Below are 21,225 nucleotides of genomic sequence, written 5' to 3'. Positions count from 1 at the left end.
GCGATTTTATTTTGTAGGGACTAAAAACAAAACTGTGTATATTTATAGGGACTAAAAACTTAATTAACCCATAAATATAAACATATAAAAGTAGAAAAATGGTCACCGAACAACAAAAAATTACAAAATTACCGAGCTAAGATTCGAACCCAACTCCTCTAGTCATGTGTATTGTGTACGAGTTTTCAATGATTATATACATTGCGTGTCTATTTACCAAGTCCGGATAGGTAACACGAGTAGAGATACCATAAGACACGAAAACAGATACCATAATTTTCATCTTTAAAAAAAAAAAGATCCCATAATTTTCATATTATTGAAACTATGGGTGTTCAAGAATTGGATTGGGTTATTTTGATCAAATTTAATTGATTTGGAATGACCCATATTTTTGTGTCAAACTCGAACCGAACTAACTTGATAATGAGCGGATGGGTTTAGATTGGGTCAACAGTTTACTAAACATATTTTTCTAAAAAAAATTCAAAAAAATAAAATAATAATAATAATAAAATAACATTCTATTTCACACAAAAAATCTAATACTTAAATTAAATTTTAATATTTAAAAGGCCAACACTTACATTTATTTGAAACACTTCTTAAAGCATGTTTAGCGACTAGCATCCACAAACTAAATTAATATGTACATGGATTCATATTAATTGTTGAATGCATTAGGGTATCACACAAGTCTATACGGATACGATGACTCAAATACTTACTTTTGGTGTATAAAAATTAGGTTTAGTTGCACTTTTGGATCCCTATTTTTTCAAAAGTTGCGGTTATGGACCCCTAACTAATTTAAATACAAAACAGTCTCCTATGTTTTGATTCTTTGGCAGTTTTGGACCTTCAGTCCATTGTTGACTCGATCAACGCTGACGTGCCACCCTATGTGTTGTGCCACGTGTCAATTTTTTTATTTTTTTTACCTTGGGGGTCCAAAACTGCCAAAGAATCAAAACATAAGGGTCTGTTTTGTATTTAAATTAGTTAGGGGTCCATAACCGCAACTTTTGAAAAGATAGGGATCCAAAAGTGCAATTAAGTCTAAAAACTACAACATCACTTGTCTTGTAATAAACTCTACCGATGAATTTAAATTAAAATTAGACAAAGAACAAGTACAATACCAAATAATAGAACCAAAATAAAAAAATGTTTTTTAATTCAACTCAAAGATAAAGAATATCTTAAAATATATTGTCCATGCCGAACCCACAATATTTTTTTTTGGACTGTAGATTGATCTGTGACGTCCTAAGTGGAATAAAATCATGTAAAAGAGTACAAAAAAACTAGGAGGATAAAAAAACTTGGCCTAATGTAATAAGTAATAATAATTCTCTAATGTATAAAAATTTTAAAATAGTTCATGATTGTGCAATTCGTTAGTCAAAATAGTCCCTAATGTTAAAATATTTTATTAAAATTGTTATATTCATCCTTATAAGTACTTACTTATTGTCATTTTAGTCCTTATATGAAAAGAGTTATTGTGAGTATTGAGATATTATTTCAGCGTCAGAGACCATTTTGACTAATAGAGTGCACAATCAAAAACTATTTTAAAATTTTAATACGTTGATGGATTATTGTGACTACTCGTTACACATTCAGAGACCAAAGTGAAAACAACAACTCAAATGGGCAACACACAACAACCCTAAAGGTGAAGGATAGAGAACCACAAATTCCAATCCGTAGCAAACAACCAACCAAGCACCGCTTGCACAAATCAACTAAATCACCAATTCAACGAATAGTTTTGACAAAGACAAAAAAAATTCTGCTTAGATAAAAAAAAAATCTGCTTATATTTTTCAAGGTTTAAATGCTCTTTTGTTCTTTAACTATTTAATTGGTATCGCTTTGGTCCCTTAACTAAAAAAAAGATTGTTTGAGGATTTTAAGTTTTTTTTTAGTCTCGTTTTGGTCCCTTCTGTTAAGTTTCCGTCAGGGTTTTAAAAAAAAGTTAAGTGTGGACACGTGTCACCTTGTTATTGGCTCTGAGTTTTTTTTTTTTTTTACAAAAAAAAATATTATTTTTTTTATAACAAAATTAAATTAATTTTTTTTAATATATATATTTTATTTTTTTAAAAAAATTCCCATAACCAATGACAAGGTGACACGTGTTAACTCTGGGACACGTGTCACTTTGTCATTGACTGTGGGATTTTTTATAAAAAATATATATTTTAAAAATAATAATAATTTTTTTTTTTGTAAAAAAGAAAACTCAGAGCCAATGACAAGGTGACACGTGTCCAGGAGTTAACTTTTTTTTAAAACCCTAACGGAAACCTAACAGAAGGGACCAAAACAAGACTAAAAAAAAATTTAAAATCCTCAGACAATCTTTTTTTTAGTTAAGGGACCAAAGCGATACCAATTAAATAGTTAAGGGACCAAAAGAGCATTTAAGCCTTTTATTTTTAAAAAAAAATTCTCATAACCAATGACAAGGTGACATGTGTTAACTCTGGGACACGTGTCACTTTGTCATTGGCTGTGGGATTTTTTTTAAAAAAAAATATATTTTAAAAATAATAATAATTTTTTTTTGTAAAAAAAAAAACTCAGAGCCAATGACAAGGTGACACGTGTCTAGGAGTTAACTTTTTTTTAAAACCCTTGCGGAAACCTAACAGAAATGACCAAAACGAGACTAAAAAAAAACTTAAAATCCTTAAACAATCTTTTTTTTAGTTAAGGGACCAAAGCGATACCAATTAAATAGTTAAGGGATCAAAAGAGCATTTAAGCCTAATTTTCAAAGAGGGACGAAAATTATTGTTCTCACACGAATAAAACGTCATTTGTCATCACATAAACACCTTCCAATCAAATAATTTTCTATTTTAAAAAAAAAAACATAAAACCTCTTGTTTAATGAATCATGGTTCTAGACTTCCAGAAACTTAATCAAATAACTTCCATAACAACTATCCTATTCAAATGACCCTTATATTGTTTTTGGTTTTATACTTGTAATATTAACTTTTTTATTTTCTACTTTTAAGGATTTTTATCATTAAATAAATTTAAATAACTTTCTAAGTCAACAATCCTATTTTATGACACTTATACTTTTTTTTGGTTTCACACTTATATTATATATTTCTATTTTCAATTTTTAAGGAAATTTGTTTTAAATTAATGTGTGTAATAACTACACACCAAACAAAAATAAATTAATAAATTTATTAGCATATTGAGTAAACTATTTAATAATAAACATATATATAATTTTTCTTTTGTTTTGAACATTTTGAATGTTTTATATTTTTCCAGAAAGAAATGAAAAGCACCAAAATATAATCCACCTTAGTCTGAAACACCATTCCGCTGTAATAATTGTTTCCTATAAAAAATAGTTGATGACACTTATACCTTTGTTGGTTACACACTTAGAATGTATTTTTTTATTTTCAACTTTTAAGCAATTTTGTTTTAATGTAAAGTAGGGTATCTGAGTTTGAACTTGATCCCTATATATATCATGCATTGTCCCTATCAACTGAATTAAGTTTACAGGACATTCGTTTAAGTTCTTAATTAGGGCTATATTAGTTTATTTAAAATTAAAAAAAAAAAGCATATTTATTTTTTTTTCTAAAAAAAGTTTGTTTTTTTAGATTTTAAATAATTATACTCCATTAGACAATATAACGTCCACTAAACCATCTCAGTAAATAAAAATAAAAAACGTCCATTAAGAATGGAAAAACGAAAAGAAAAAAATGTATGTCAAGAATGCACCAGCATGACAATTTTTTTTAGTGGTGGCCGGGGTTTGAACTCCAAACCTTACATATGTTATGCATTATCCTTAGCAATTGAGATAAGCTCACGATGACACCAACATCACAATTAGAAAGTTGGTAATATGTTTTTTTTTTCTTCTTCATAAAAATAACTGATTTTTTTAAAATTGTTTATTTGAGAGATAATCCAACCTATTTTAAAAAATAAATCGGATGTTTCACGATATACTCTAGCATTAGTCTTTGTGCGGACTTAAGTGACGGGGATTAGTCTCATAGTAGAATTGAAGATGATAATTAGTAATTACAATGAGTTAAAAAGAAGAAGAAAAAAAAATAAACAGACAATTTAGTCTTAAAAATCTCTCATCAATTTTTTTTATATAAGGTTGTTGATGCAAAAGGCATCAACTATATATTAAAAAAAAAAAAACCAAAAAGAAAGGGGGACATAAAACCTTAATCTTTCAACCATTTACAAACCTGTAACAGGGTAAGCCTAACCTATCCCTAATGTAATCAGCTCTAACTTGTAAGTGAATCTCATTCATCCATAAAATAGAATTACACGACATACCAATATTTGCTAATTTATCAGCACAACAATTACCTTCCCTAAAAATATGTGTGACCAAAAAGTTCATCTGCCTTGATAGAGAAAGACAATTATCCCATCTAGTTCTGATTCTCCAGGGAACTAAAGAGATAGATTTGAAGGCCAGCAGGACTAACATAGAATCAGTCTCTAACCAAAAATTAAACCAGCCTTTACTATGAGCAATCTCAATAGCCTGCATGGCTCCTGATAATTCAGCAAATAAAGAGGATCCTAAACCCAAGTTTTAAGCAAAACAACCTATACATTCAGCTTCGTTGTTTCTTAAGATACCACCACACGCAGCCTTCGATGGAATACCACCGGCTGCACCATCTGTGTTACATTTAATCCAGTCAAAGATAGGTGGATGCCATAAGACTTCAATGATCTTTAGTGCCTTAGGTGGATGAATAGCAATATTAAAAGTTTTAAGAATACTAAACTCAGTTATACTATTACAAGAAGCTTTGCTTGTATTGTTACCAGACAAAGAAACATTAGCAATAATCAAATTAATAGCAACTCTCCAGTGAATTTTCTTGTTTGAGAATCTTGATTGATTTCTCACAAACCAAATAACATGAAAGATATTGACAAGAATGGCTTGAATAACAATTTTACACCGTGGGGACCATCTTCCATTCGTCAATTGCCAAACATCCTCAAAAGTGTTGAATTGAAGCCTCCTATTGAGAACAGAAGCTAGCCAACTCCATAAATTAAAGGCAAAACTGCAATGAAAGAAAAGATGGGTGGCAGTTTCATGAGCCTTATAGCAACAACTACACATAGAGGCTAAAGACACTCCCCTCAAAGCAAGTTGATCATCGGTGGGAGTCTTTCCATGCATAAATCTCCATGCTACCAAAGATTTAGAGGGAGGAATGTCAGAAGACCAAATAGCTTTTGACCAATTAACCTTCTGAGATTGATAGGCTTTGAACACATAAGCTTCTTTAAGAGATAATTCACCATTGTTAGAGTGTTTCCATATCCATCTATCAGAAGTCGGATGCATTGGAAGAGTTACTTGAGACACAAGATTAGCCAAAGTGGGAAAGTAAGCTAGCAGAAACTGTGGAACCTCCCATTTACCATTACGGATGAAATCACAAACCTTGGCAGAAAGGTGACCAGAGATTTGCGGATTAAGATGAAGTTGATGGGATAAAGGTTCCCCACACCAAGAATCATTCCAAAAATTAACAAAAGCTCCATCACCAATTAACCAAGTGGAATTAGCACTAGAGATAGAAAGTTCAGACTTCATACTACTCCACAAAGAGGAATATATATGGTAAGAAATAAACTTACCATTCTTCAAAATTCTAGCTCTAAGAAAGTTGGTCCATTCCTTATCTGAAGTCAACAACTCCCAACACATTCTAAGGTTACTAGCTTCATTGAGATGAACAAGAGATCTAAGACCCACCCCCCCTCATCAAAAGGTCTGCAAACCTTCTACCAAGAAACAGTCACAAGCTTTCTTTTATCAATGTCTCCACTCCAAATAAAGTTCTTGATGCATTTCTCTAAGTCTTTGAGAAGGGAAACATGCCAAGCATAAATTGAGATTGTATGAATGAGCATGCCCTGAATGACTGATTTAACTAATTGGACTCTTCCTGCCATAGAAAGAAGAGAGGCTTTCCAAGCTGACAATTTTAGCTTTATTTTGTCGGCTATAGGTTGGAAGTGGATCTTTTTAGGCTTTCCTTTGAAAATTGGATCCCCCAAGTAAGTGAAAGGGAGGGAACCAATTCTAAAGCCAAGCCTGTTAGCGATATTAAGAACTCTAGCAGGGGAAATGGAGCCTGAATAGATTGTTGATTTGTTGGAACTAATCATCTGACCTGAAGATAAAGCATACTCCTTGAAAAGATCTTGAAGAGCTTGAAGACCAGAAACTTTTCCATTGCAAAAAACCATGATATCATCTGCATAAAGAACATGAGAAGGAAGCAAAGTATTTCTAGGACCTCTAACAAGCTCCAGTCTACCATCTTCTACCAACTTAGATATTCCTCTACTGAGGACATCTTCTGCAAGGCAAAAAAGAAGAGGGGAGAGAGGATCAAATTCACAAATTATTAGCAAATTATACTCTCATTAATCAATTTGGTTCCTAAGCTCCAACATTACGTTGGAAGTTCAAATTTTTAACATTTTTTTTGGGTACACGAATTTTTAACATTTTTTAACCCCATTGTCATAGCCACCAAACCATCCTTACCGTCCTGTGTTGCATCCATATTCCTTTTCTCACACACGTATTTTTATATTCAAAACTTGATTTAAATTAATTATGTGTTTCTCCCTTAATCCTTATACCATAGAGATCTTTTATCTTAATATACCTTTTTTAAAATGTTACTATATTTATAAATATAAAAAATATACCTAATTTTGTCCTATGTAATTAAGAAAAAACAGACGTGCGATTTCTTCTACATCCTTCCCAGTATTCTTTTCGTGTATAAAATCCATCTTTCATTTAATGTAGAAACCAGAGAAATCATACCATGACAATGAGACCCACAGAGTTTTTTTTTTCTACTTACACATCAACAGACAAAAATACCCATGTGTCAAATGTCAAACCCAATATATGGAGTAGTTATTTAAGGGTGTGTTTGGTCTACTAAAAAAATCAAGGACAAAACAATTTCAGTCGTAAAGTGTTTGTTTTGTAGTCCCTCACTAGATTATAACACAAATTATTATCCTACGTACAAGTTATCTAAAATACAAAATCGTATAAGAGCAAAAATTATTCAATACCCTAAAATTTATCTATGTTGTTCCGTCAAATACATATTATTTAACAAATCAAATGCACCTAAGTGAACACTCCTCTAAAATTTTGTTAGATACATACTCATCACTCAATCGTTAATATCATGTTATTTTATTTTCTTAATTTAATTATTTAAAAATAAATTTAAATTTTGAAGGTATTCACACAAAAAAATGATGAACCCTGGTATTTACAAAATTTGGGAAAAAAAAAAATAAAATCTAGGATATCAAAGTATATTCCAAAATTTATTAGGGACTTCTATGGTACATCCGTAAATTACGGTGTACCGGTACTCTCGCTTACAATTTTTATAAGTTAACTATCATTTTTTATGAAGAAAATAGGTGTTTGTTGACAAATATATTTTAGAAAATATTATTTTATATGAAAAAAAAAACATCATTTCATTTTTTATAAAAATCATACTAATTTTTTACATTTTATTGTAAAAAATACACAAAATTCTCTATTATGAGTAATAAGAATTCAGAAAAATCAAATTTTATTGTGTTGACGTTTTTGGTAAATAAGATTTAGTTATTATAATTATAGGTGATAGAAAATAATTTTTTCCTACAAAAAATAACTCATTTAAGGATTTGATGTATCAATACACTCAAATTGTTGGGTGTACCATAGAAGACATAAACCAGTTTTCTTCTATTTATATTATGATGATGATACACATACACCAGTTTTCCAAAACAGCTAAACGCGTCCACCTTCCTTGTGAATTGTGAGACTGAATTCCCAATCCCTTTTCTCTTTTCTCTTGTAGTATTTATAACACCATTCATTTTCATTCATTCATGTTTATTCTCTCCTTTGAAAGTACAATTGAGTCAAAAATGGTTAACTCTATTACACACTCAAATTTGAGTCCCATTTTCATCCTCCTCCTTCTTCTTCTTTGTAACCATCACTATAGTGCAAAAGCACAACCTCCAGTACAACCAGTGTCTCCTTTTGCTCCACAAACAACTTTATGGGACGTATCTTCCATTGGTGTTATCATAGGAACCATCATTGCAACGCTTATCTTACTTTTTCTCTTCATAACGTTAATACGCGGCTTCACAAACTCGTTAAGGGCAGACTCATCAAAATGTGAAAGTGACAAAGGTATCAACCCTCAACTTCTCAAAACTTTCCCAATCTTACTTTACTCTACCATCATCAAACATTTTAATGAAAGTATTGAAGATCCTCTACAATGTGCTGTTTGTCTCGGTGATTTCAACAACAATGACAAAGTTCGTGTGCTACCTCAATGTAATCATGTTTTTCATCCTCCATGTATTGATGCTTGGCTTTCTTCACATATTACTTGTCCTGTTTGTCGAACAAACCTCAATCATCAATGTTCCTGTCATTTTTCCGTTTCCATTGACGTACAAAACAACGGTGAATGTGGAAGTCAAAGGATACAATAAAGGCCTAACATCATGATTGTTGATCTATGTGCTGATTCTCCGCAATATCAAGGATCGCATGTCGGTTACATGAGAGAGTCCAATCTAGATTGATTATTGATTTATCTTACTTATTTTTCTAGAACAATTCATAGTGAATTGATATTCATTGGACTAAATGTATTTGTATTAAGCAAAAATAATAATGAGGTTTTTCCTTAGATTTTTTTGCTAATTAGTTGTGTTGCTTTTTGGTCTGGGCGAAATGGAAGAGATTAATATATTAATGAATGTTTACCATTGAGTTACAAATCTATGCATATCTAAATCATCAATTTTGTTTCTCAATTGAAAAAATGTTACGGCATGTTTAACTCGGAACTACAACATGTAGCTTCTGGAAAACCACGGCCATAGAATGCGATCATTGCGTTGAATTACATTTAAAACGCCATTGCACGTTTAACTCAAAGCTACAACATTTAGCTCGAATAAAACCACGGCCAAATACCATTGAAATGCAAGAATTACATTTGAAATGCAGTTTCAAAAGGTCAATCAAGATTTTTAATATGATTTAATGAAAATTGTTTAATGTGTGACTACTTTGATCAATGATTTGTAAGCAAACTGGTATGTACACTGATACACACAAGAATCAAAATCAGTCACAGTTGATGCTTTGGTGGTGTCCACACCATGAATTATGTGGCTGCAAAGATTACAGATTTGGATAAATGACACGTATTTAGATGGGTTTTTGTCTGCGTTATGAAGAATAAGAACAAATGTGTTTGTCTATAAACTTCTCGTGTCTTCTGGTACAGCTTGTCTTGAATGAGAAGGAACGGAGCCTAAACATGGTTGACCCTTTGTCTTTAAACTCTTGATGGTGTGTTGAGTACTATGTGTATGTAGTGTGCGTTGAAAATGACAGAAAAGAGAAGGATGGTAACATTTGGCCTAAACTTTATTTCAATGTAAAAGTTTAGGCAGAATTTTTCAATTATCATTGGTTTGACCTGAGAGTAAAAAAGGGGGAGATTTTAATAAAAAAGATGAAAAGAGAAATTTTAATTACGATGTTTTTTTTTTTTGGCACATGGAGGTGCTTTGAGCCCAAAAAAAAAAATGCAAGTTAATTAAACGGATAAAGAGAGTCTCCTTAAAATAAATCATCAGTAAATATTTAGACCACGTCTTAGAAGACGGAGAGAAAATCTCGATAATCGCACGTTATGAGACAAACCATGTAAACAAGTACTGCTGTGTATTTTGCACATCTATCTAAGAGTTTTTTAATTCCTAATTGCAATGAAAAAGAGTAGTTTTTATTTTTTTAGAGGATGAAAAAGAGTACTCTTTTTTTTTTTTTGACAAGATGAAAAAAGAGCAGTTGAACTGTGTTTGTTTGGTTATTTCTCTAGCCGTTACAACACCAAATCTTATTCCCTCAATGGCAGAGCATACGCGGGTTTTTCAAAATATTGTAAATCAATTGGAAGCTATTGGTACTTAACTAGATGATGAATTGCATCACTACCAAAAAAAGATGATTATTTGCTCAGTTCCTTGCATGATAACTGGAAAGTTCTTATTCCGACACTAACAAATTATAATGTTACTTAGTTTCCATATAACTGGAATATTTATTAGTAAATTTTGATGGTATTTAACTAGATATTGTTATTTCTTTTTTTAGTATAAATACAAAAAAAAAATTATAATATTTTTTTAGAGAATAATTATAATGTGTGTTGTTAGAACTTTGTTATTTTATAGGACAAATGCATCTAAAGGTCCTTTAAGTTTTTCGTTTTTTCTAAAGTGGTCATTTAAGTTTCAAAAGTCTCAAACAAGTCCTTTTAGTTTTTGAATCGTTTCAAACAAGTCATTTTAGAGGATGATGGTGATGATTCAGATGATAGCAACAAAGAACATTATCCACCATTTGTCATGCCTAAAAAGATGACTAATTTTAAGTGGTGTTAGGAATCAGATTTGGTACCAAAGATGAGTTCAAGGAAGCAATTACCAAACTATGTTATCTACAATAGGACTTGTTTGAAACGATTCAAAAACTAAAAGGACTTATTTGGGACTTTTGAAACTTAAAGGACCACTTTGGAAAAAACGAAAAACTTAAAGGATCTTTAGATGCATTTGACCTATTTTATCCTATAACTATGAACAAAAAATTACAAGAACGCTCTAACAAAAACGAGACGGAAAAAAAGTTATATTATATATGTTTTTATTAAAAATATAGTAATTATTTATAAAAAAAAGTTAATCAAAAAGAAAAACTGCGAATTGAACCCAAGTCCATTGGGGTCCCGACACCAAATAAAACCACTCAACCACGTACGCGGAGATTATATTTTAGTTATGTTATTAGTATATCTATTCCTTTTTTATGTGCATTATATATAAAAAAAGAAAGATATTTTGGGTCTTAAAAGTTTGAGGTTCAGCTCTATGGAGTTGTTTGCACTCTCCAAGAGACGACCCTGAACACCAGCATCTCCTTAATGTAGGTAGAGCTTTCCTTTTTCAATCCAAACTTTCCAACACATTTTGTTGGTATGAAAGATGCTTGGTTAAAACTGGTATTGGATGCAAGCTAGAGAATTTTAGACATGTTCCTGATATTCGTCTCAACTTGATTTTTGTGAAAGCCTTCAATATTGGGAGTTATCGCACTTACTTTGATGGGGGTGGTAAGATCACCAAAGAGTCATTAGTGATAGCTAAGGGAAAAAGTCTCATTACTCTCTATTACTGGTGTCTATGAAGCTATGCATGCAAGATGGAGGTGAATGCAGGTGAAGATGCAAATACTAACTGATTTTGGCAGACAAACCTTGGTCACATGATGCAAAGAATAAAGTGAGCGGTACACCACTCAAAACTAGCACTTATTGTTTTTTAAGCAAGCAACACAGAGTTTTCTTTCATAATTTTGATCCTCATAGTAGGCAAAATATTTTAGATTTATTTCACATTGATTTTTGCATGATGGATCCTCTCCAGTTGGCTTTTCATTAGAGACTGTCCAGTGGATATCCTAGCCATTCAATTGGTTTTGACCACGTGTGGTGGCACCAAATTAATGGTTGTGATTTAACTGCTGAAACATTACACCGGAGAAAATCTACTCCCAAATCTCATGGTGATGCATCATATTTTGTTACTTTTATCGATGATAATCCTGCAAAGTTGTGGACTTTATGTGTTTTGAAATCTAAAGATTAGGTACTTTGTGTCTTCAAACACTTTTCTACTAGTGTTGAAAGAGAGAACAAATAAGGAAGTTGAAACGAGTCAGAGCAGAATAAAGGACAAAAAATGAAGAAATTTAAAATAACAGGAGTATAGTGTAATTTTTTTTTTTTTTACATAAACTAAGGTTATATCATGTTAAACTTTTTTCAGGTCTTAAAGGTTATTTGAAAGTTAAAAGTAAGAATAAGAGCTTTGGATAAAATGTTGAAGTTTTTTGACAATTGGTTTTTTTAGCTCCAAAGTTATTTGGTAAAATATATTTTAAAACCTTAGACTTTAGACAAAGAATCATATAAATGAATGGATATTTCAACAATATAAGACAACTATAAATTATCATTTAAAAAGGATTTCTCAAAATATTTTATCAAAGAGAAATCATCTAAAGAGAGTTTAGTAACATTAAAAGACTTTAGTAAATAATTCATAGAAACATAGATATTTAATTTCGAGCTCATTCCATATAGCATCCATCTTGTAATTTTCTTGGATTATATAAACTCACATCTTCATTACTATTTTCTCTTCTCTGCGATTAATCAAAATATACTGAAATATGATCACTTTTATTAAATTCTTCATCTTCAAATCTTCAATACATCGTATTGAAGTAAAGTTCTTTCTTTTTTAAAGAATATTGGAATTAAGTTATAAAGTGTTATTGTCGCAACTATGATCTTTTATTGTTTGATTAGTGAAAATGATCTTCAATACCGCATATTCGTCCTATATTGGAGAAACCAAAAGCACTATTAGTTCTATTATTCTGTAATAGTTATGATGCCCTTCAGCAGTACTGCAGCAGCCAAAAGTTTCATAATGCTTCTATGTTCTTAATCTTAGAAATTGTTTTAAGTGCTTCTTGTAAATTTCTAACGTTGTTGGAATGAAAGTTTGTTCCATTACATGGCTTGTAAATAGTTCTTCAAGAGAAAAGACAAGAGTGTAATGTGTAATTCAACGTGAATTTTAAGAAGCTAAATACTGTTGCATTTACCAAATGTGAGTTGCATGGGGTTCCAAATAGCCTATAACTCAATCCTACAAAATCGAAGTGTAAATAAGCACCTACCACCCTCTTTGAGCAAAATTATAAATTTCTGAATTGTTTAATAGTTGATTAAAATTATACTATTAGACCAAATATGCACAAGTTAGGTAAATAAGATGTACCGTATTAAGGAGCACCAATAGCGGCTAAGTAACCTAATGTTTATTACATGCAAAAAAATTGTCCATCTTATTTGATGAAAAATCATGCTTACTTTTTGTACTTGGAAAAAACAGAGAGGGTAGACAGAGAATAAATAATATACCAAAACTTGCGGTCACTAATCTAAGGCTCTGTTTGGATAAACAAATTATTTTGTAATTTATAGCATAAGCGCTTGTTATATAAATGCTTATGAATAAGTTATTTTTATTACACAAGATAAAGTCAAGTTATAAGATATTTTCTTAAGCTATCCTGGAGAGCTTATGAAAATAAGTTGAGATCAACTTTTAAATATGGGATATGCTACTTTTATAAGTTCTTTCAAAGAATGTCTCAAGTATTTATTAGTATGTAAACTCAAATAAGTTAATTCAAACATGCCCTAGGTAAAAGCAGGTCAGGGCTCTAGCCCCTCCTATCTATCAAGGGAAACATTTTTTACATGAGTGAGTGATTCTAACTAGGTTGACACTACAAACACTAATTAATTTACAATCATCTATATCACACCATTGTTATTGAACTATCTGGCACCAAGATATGTAAAACTAAAATATGATTGGAAACTTCAAACTTTTAGTCTTGTATTTAATCAGAAACCATAACAAAAACACAATATATACTTGCAAGCTTCGATCTTCTATTTATTTATCTATTATATACATGTAATCAACTAAGAACTTCTACAAGTCTTCAAGTCTGAATACAGTATGCACGAAAACTAACCAAATATTAAATATCATGAGCACAAAAACTCCCATATCTGATTAATTATGCAGAGGATTTGGTCCAGAAGGAACTACATGGCGAGAAACTGCATGAAACTTACCCTTCTTATTATTCAAAGAGGTGAGAATAGCAGAATAACTATGTACAAACATGGAAGATAGCTTTGTTTCTGATCTCCTTTCCATGTCAACAAGTGTAACATGAGTGACCGAATTTCGAGACGTGGTAGCTTGCATTACAGACAACAGAATTGTGAGAAGCAATAAAATAGTTGAGGATTTTAGAACTCTCATAGCTATGATGGAAGGAACAAGAAAATTGGAAGAAGAAAATAATTGTTCTCAAATGTTTCACCAAGGCATGCTGGTGACTGGTGAGTCTTCCCTAGCCAATTTAAAATATAAATAGACCATTAGTGATGAGAGCACATTGCCACTTTCTGTGACTCATGTGGCATGTCAAAAGTTAGACTTTTTTAAAAGTGACAAGTGGCGGTCTAATTAGCTAGTCATTTGCATCCCCTCTCACAGTACAACAATACAATGAATAATTCTTCATAGAAAATTTATTGCACTGTTGTACCGCAGGGAGGATCCGAGACTTATTCATGCTAAACTGTTAGTTATCTTTCATAAATTTTTCTTTAAAAATATTAGTCAACTTGTATTGCAAGATTGCTTTGAAACTTCAATTTTATCATGTTAAGTTCAATGTAACTAAGCTAGAATTTTTTTCTTGTACACAATTTCCATAATCCTCTAAACGTATTTTATACTATACGTTTAAGTAATAACATGCTCTATATTTTTAATAATTGTAGTCTATTTTGTCAAAATAATAATTGTAGTCTAATACTATATAGGACTAAGAGAAGCCAGCTGGTATGCAGGCTGCTTCGTTAAATAAATAGGAAATTGACATTAATATTATTTTAGGGGAAAAAACTTCCAAAATTCTTGACAGAAATTTCTATTTGGTGCATATTTTATACATATGTCATTGACTAAAGCTAATATGATATACACGCAAAATGCTTGACCCAATCAAACATTACATAAAAAAAATATAATTTAATTGAGAAGAGTATACTCCCAATTCCCTGAGTATAAACACAGACTAGATTATTGGCTAATATCCTATCCTATAACAACATCAAGCAACAGTTTGAGATTCAAAATTGTTTATTAAAGATATGTATATCAGTAAATGCAAGTACAAATATGTACACGGCACTTTACATAATTTTTCCAACCTTTATACGGTCCCAATTCCTTGATAGGAACTTCATTATTAATTTAAGGATTAAATATGTTATTGGTCCCTACATTTTGTGCTCCTTTAAAAAATAGTTCTTACGTTTCAATAAATATTTTTAAAATCCCTACTGTTTTACTCCGTTAGCATAAATAGTCTCTCTCTTAAATTCTACCCAGTCATGAGACACAATAATGATGTGGCAAATATATTCTTTTTGTTACAGTTTTTTAATGGATCGGGCTTAATAAAATGGGTAATATGACCCGGCCCAAGGATCCAACTCAAATTTCATCTTCTTCTTCATTGTGTCGTTAAGTTATTTCTCTCTTCAGCTTGCTGTTTTCTGCCGCCACCATCCTCCGGCCACCACCCCTGCTCGCCACCGACCATAAAATTTAGTCATTCACATTCCCTCCATTTCCTCCTCTCTCTCTCTCTCTCTTCCTGCTTCTCCTCTCAGCGGGTGACGTCGCCGCCGTAATCATGGATTCACCCTCCCACGCCATCGTCGTCGGTGTACGTACATGTGCCAAAACCATCGCTCATAAATCTCAGCAGCAGCAACAACAACACAAAAACAACTTGAAGAAGAGCAAGAGAAAGAAGACCTAAATGCTGAAACATGTTATTTTAACCCAAAAGCCGATGCTAATAGCATATTAAGCTGGGAGTTGGATTTTGTTCTAGACTAATTCTTGATGTTAGAGGAAAGAAAATTTGGGAGCTTGTTGTTTGTGATAAATCTCTTTCACTTCAATATACTAAGTATTTTCCTAATAATGTTACTAACTGTATCACTCTCAAGGATTCTATTGTTGCTATTTGTGATGACTCGGATCTACCTTTACCTGGAAACATTTGCTTCTTTATGTAGCTAGAATGAGGTTATTGTTGTTGTTATCCTGGTGTTGTTTTTGGATCATTATTTTGTTGGATTTATGATTTTTTTGGTTTTAGAGAGGGAAAGATGAAGATGAAGATGAATTTAGAAGGAAGAGAGAAAAGATTAATAGATGAAGAGGAGAAGACGAAGATCAAAACTGTTGCTGCAATTGTTTTAGTCTCCAATTTTCTTCTTTACTAATTTTAATTTTGTCTTTTGTGTTAATTAATCAAATTAACAATAATTTAGCATTAATCATTTTATTAATGTACACTTATTTAATATGTGGGACCCGTCACTGCCACGTATACATCCATATGTATTTGATTTTTGCCACATCATAAATTAATTGGGACCCACTAACTGCCACATTATTAGATAATTGACGGTAGAGACTATTTTTGATAACGGAGTAAAAATGTGGGGATTTTAAAAACATTTATTAAAATGTAGAGACTATTCTTCAAATGAGCGTAAAATGTAGGGACTAAAAACATATTTAACCCTTAATTTAATGGTCTTCCTAACCATTGTTCTCGTGACATTGGTTAAAGAATCTATAGATAAAAAGTTGATTTTGATCAAGTAATTATTACATCATTTTTTTTATAAGAACATACTTGTTTTAGATGTTTAGCCAAAATCTCTGGGACACTCTTTATCATTCTCTTTAATTTAAGAACATTTCTAATGGTGCAATCCAATATTTACATTTGAAATGGGGATCTATAATATTTAGGCTTAATTGCACTTTTGGACCCCTATCTTTCCAAAAGTTGCGGTTATGGCCCCCTAACTAATTTAAATACAAAACAGTCCCCTATGTTTTGATTTTTTGGCAGTTTTGGACCCCCAGTCCATTAGTGAGGTGCCACGTGGCCCCCTAAATAATACACGTGGCACCTCACTAATGGACTAGGGATCCAAAACTGTCAAAGAATCAAAACATAGGGGGTTGTTTTGTATTTAAATTAGTTAGAGGGCCATAACCGCAACTTTTAAAAAGATAGGGGTCCAAAAATGCAATTAAACCTAATATTTAACCACACATCATCTTGAAGCAACTCGCTAATTTTTTGTTTCCATGGTGCAACTTTTAAGAACTCATATCGAGTCCACAACTTAAAAAAAAAAAAAAAAAAAAAATTGAAATAAAAAGATGAAAAATGGCATAAAAATATTGTCAAATGAAGACTAAAGAAATTAAATTACGAGATCAAAACTGTGTGTGAAATTAAAAAGCAAAGAGTAGGGGGACACAGGTAAAGGGCAACGAGTGGAGTTGCTCTAAGGAATTGAACATAGAACAGCCAATCCTTTCGTGTAAACTTCTATGCAAAGAGTAGGGGGAATTCTGATAAGAAAGTGAAAACTATGTCAAGAGTAGGGGATATTCTGGTAAGAAAGTTAGCAGTGATTTTTTTTTTTACTCGGTTAGCAGTGATAAAATTTAGGGGTCAGTTTGTGTCTGGCAATAGATATTTTAGACCAAATTTCTTTTTAAATAGATGGTTGTGATATACAACAACTTGATATTTGTTCATCCAATCAAGTTTTTTTTAGTTTTAAAATTACAAATGACTCCATTATCTTTCCACAACTTTAAAGGTCAATTTTCTCCTTCCCACAACCCATATGATTATGAAGTCCGTTCTATTTTTTAACAACTTGAATTTATCCCCAGAGCATCAAAGGATATGTTAACTTTGCAATGAAGCTCAAAGAGTTAGCTACATATGCGTTGGTAATCGTACTGTATACTTGAAGTGAGGAGTCCTTGATTCAATTGATTACATGTTTGGTATCTTTGGTGACACCATGATATTGCTTAAGTTACAAAGTGTAGCTTTTGCAAAAGAGCAATGCTATTTCTCCAGAGAAATATATACCCGTGATTCGGCAACTTAATATAATTTTGCCGAACTCCCTGCCATACCAAACAAGCACTAAGTTCTTCTATACCTAGGCGGTGCCAATCTTCACATCATTCAATTTGCACCTCCCATTGAGATCTGCTTCCTAGGGGCTTAGGTTCATATTCTATATCAACACGTATGATATGAAGGATGGGAAACTTGGTTGACATTGACCCTTTAACCTTTATTGAATATACTCATATTATTGAAAACTCTCCATATTATATTCACGTATTTGGCATACTTTCCACATGGACACTTATCGTACTCAACTTTATTAGTACCATATAGAAAAGGACATACACCAAATAATTTGGTTAAGCTTTTTTTGTCTGACTTTTGGGTCGATGAAACCATTTTTGCCGCTTGTTTGGCTTTATATGAGGTTTTTTTGTTAACAAAAGATTAAGCCACTGTCTGTCTTCATCCTATACCACTGATGATAAACTATTTCTTCCCACTGGTTTTCTGTTCTAGATTGCATTCAAGCATAGTAAGCACAGAGAAAGAAACATTGCATCCTGTACTATCAATTAAATAGTCTTACTAACATATTTGATACCAGATGCAAATTTCAAATAGAAAATAATTCCAGGGAGAAGAAATCCACTAAATTTTCAAGTCACCACCAAGCCCTTACTTTCCCTCCTAACTCTATTCTAAAGCAATGCACAATTCATTAGGATCTATTCAAAAGAATGAATACTTCATTTATTCTTGCTACAAAGCATTGCGTTATTCGATCAAGGATTATGAAAAAGACCACTACTCAGCCAAAGATATGACCCCGAATGTCATTTGTCCGTTACCATGATTTATGTAATAAACATTTTACACAATTAAAAATGAAAATATAACTTCAATTTTCCACCACTACATTTCATTACTTATCAGACTGAATGTTCGACTTCAAGCAAATCAACAGTGCATAAGTGGCAGGCCAAGACTAACTATGAAAACTTGCCTGACATTTTTGCTCAGTTTTTTCAGCAACTACTGTGGTTTTTTTGCAATGTATTTGTGAGATTACTCTTTATCTGCCTCAACATTTGAAGGGGTTTCCTCACTTTTAACAGCTGCAGGTTTTGATCTGCCATCTTCAGTTGGATTAATAACATCAACATCACGAGGAGTAGATCCTGACGGTTCACCCGTGGATTCAGCTTCAGTAGCTTCCTTTTTAATAGTTCCGACCTTAACATACTTCTCCATAAACTTGTATTCCCAGTCCTGTAACGCGTCAAGCTCAAATGGGCCAAGACCAGAAATATCACCGGTCAAATCTTTCTCATCAAAAGACATCTTTGCTAATGCTCGACTAGCATCCTTGCCAGCAAATAAAGCATACGGTCCACCCGGTCCATAAAACATCCTGGAACGACACAATTACAGATCATAACAATAATAAATGGTATAGGCACTCTATTAAGTTACATTGGAAAAAATAAATGCACATGTATATAAATCACTGTTGCACAATAGAGAGAGGGTGATTGAGTTCTCAAGCAAAATCATGTGTGATGTACCACTTCAGTTTCTTGGAAATTGGCATTGAGTGTGTGTGTCTGGTTCTGTGGCGATAATAGTTGATTTGTAAGATTGATTCTGGCGAGAAAAGTGACTGATGTTTGAATACTTTCGTATAAAAGTGGGTTGAACAACAAATTCAAGGTTCAAACTAAATTGTAGAGACCAAAAGCTCCAAATTTTAACTTCAAGTTAGAATCAATTCTCAAGACAAAATAGATTAACATCCAAACATGTTAAAATCATCAATTCTACACCTCAATAATCTATTTTGACTAGTCTCAAAAGTAGAACCAAACATACACTTAAAAAGCATACAGTCTAGCTGATCTAAAGTGGTTAGAACAGACCAAGCAGACAACATTACAACAAAAACAAATGAAACGCCAAAGGGACAAAAGATGTGCATATGCTTAATGGGGCACAGTATAAGACTTTGTATCTACTTGGGGCCTGTTGGGATAAACAGATTATTTGCAGCTTAGAGCACAAGCTCTTATCGTAATAAGCTTGCTTAAGTCATTTTTATAGCAAAAGATAAAATAACATTAAATTGTTTTTGTACTATAAGTTTTCTTTATAAGTTATATTAGAAAACTGATGAAAATAAGTTGAAAATTGTCATATTCATAAGCTGTTTTCAAAAGTTTACCAAACAGTCTCAATTTATGTCACTAGATAAGTTCAAATAAGTAAATACAAACATGCAAATATTCACATAATACTTATTGGCCATGGACACATAATTTTCAAAATCCTTATATCAGAATAAAGTAATATACACTCGATCCTTATATCATAAACTTAGTGTATGTTTCGTTCCACTTCTGGAGGGGCCAAAATTGATTTGGAGGTGAAGAATTGATTCTGACATGTTTGGTTGCTTTCTAGCTATGAAGCACGGACACAGACACGACATCGACACCAATAATAATTTGAGAATATGTCATAATTGAATGTAATCATAGGTATCAGTCAATGTCAGACACCGAGGCGGGTCCATCACCAGGACACATAATCCAAGGAGTGTCTATGCTTCATACCTTTCGAGTATAATTAATTTTTCCTCAAGAATTGATCCTACCTAGCTTTTGGTTCTAAATTGATTTTTACACACAAATCTACAATTCAACTTACTTTTACATGAGTTTATCCAAACATAAATCACTCTACTTTAACTCACTTTTAGTCAAAATCAATTTTACAGAATCAATTCCCTCAAAACTAATTCTCATCAGCTCAAAACCAAACATACACAGATTAGTACGAAAAACTAATTCTCATTGGCCCTAAGAGTCAACTTAGTGGAAAAATCCGAACTTTAGATAAGAATATCAAAATTAATTATCAATTCTGCAAAAGGGTATAAGAAAAATCAATAAAACAGAAACTAAGAATAAAGGGTTATGTTAAACCTGCTCTGAGAGACATCATAGATCTGACCCTTAATAGCCATAAGCAAGGGTTTATCATGATCGTTGCCATCATAAGCCTTGAGCTCTTCTTCAGTGATTTCACCTAGCTGAACAGGTGGTCGGAGAGGTGGAAGCTCCTCCTCTTGGAAGTTGCGGGTTTGGGGGTGAAGGTCAGAAGAAGAGTAGCCAAAGAGACCAGAAAGAACGTAGTAAACGGCAAATAGAAGAGCCAAGATGGTGAAGAAAGTGGTCGGAGATAGACCGGTGTAGGCGACGATGGACTCCTTTAGGGTTTCCCATAGCTGAACGCCGGCCATCGCTCGTTGTTTTGTGTTAGAGAGAGAGAGAGAGAGAGAGAGAGAGACTGAACTAGGAGGAATTTGTAGACTGCACACTGGCGTGGTACTC

At 32.3% G+C, this 21,225-nt stretch overlaps 2 protein-coding genes across 2 annotated transcripts; both read right to left on the bottom strand.

Annotated features, from left to right (window-relative positions):
• Window positions 1-4,621: 4,621 nt before the first annotated feature.
• On the bottom strand, window positions 4,622-5,647 carry LOC112418660 (uncharacterized). Its single transcript, XM_024775120.1, has one exon. It carries the CDS (start codon window positions 5,645-5,647, stop codon window positions 4,622-4,624), a length of 1,026 nt encoding a protein of 341 aa, XP_024630888.1.
• Window positions 5,648-18,554: 12,907 nt separating this feature from the next.
• Window positions 18,555-21,221, bottom strand: LOC25485086 (membrane steroid-binding protein 1). The gene is made up of 2 exons (XM_013614236.3): window positions 20,818-21,221; window positions 18,555-19,247 (listed from the first exon to the last, which is right to left on the bottom strand). Exons 1-2 carry the CDS (start codon window positions 21,132-21,134, stop codon window positions 18,902-18,904), a joined length of 663 nt encoding a protein of 220 aa, XP_013469690.1. The 5' UTR covers window positions 21,135-21,221; the 3' UTR covers window positions 18,555-18,901.
• Window positions 21,222-21,225: the final 4 nt, after the last annotated feature.

Source organism: Medicago truncatula, chromosome 1 (assembly GCF_003473485.1).
Source record: "Medicago truncatula cultivar Jemalong A17 chromosome 1, MtrunA17r5.0-ANR, whole genome shotgun sequence".
In the NCBI taxonomy this organism is placed as follows: domain Eukaryota; kingdom Viridiplantae; phylum Streptophyta; class Magnoliopsida; order Fabales; family Fabaceae; genus Medicago; species Medicago truncatula.
This window is presented reverse-complemented; position numbering and strand designations above follow the sequence as displayed.

What these genes read in the sequence shown, in the direction of transcription:
- LOC112418660 (XM_024775120.1), bottom strand. Translation starts at nt 5,647, where the DNA reads ATGAAGTCTGAACTTTCTATCTCTAGTGCTAATTCCACTTGGTTAATT.
- LOC25485086 (XM_013614236.3), bottom strand. Translation starts at nt 21,134, where the DNA reads ATGGCCGGCGTTCAGCTATGGGAAACCCTAAAGGAGTCCATCGTCGCC. An exon ending in TATGATGTCTCTCAGAGCAG is followed by an intron (nt 19,248 to 20,817) that starts GTTTAACATAAC and finishes GTGTCGTTCCAG; the next exon opens with GATGTTTTATGGACCGGGTG.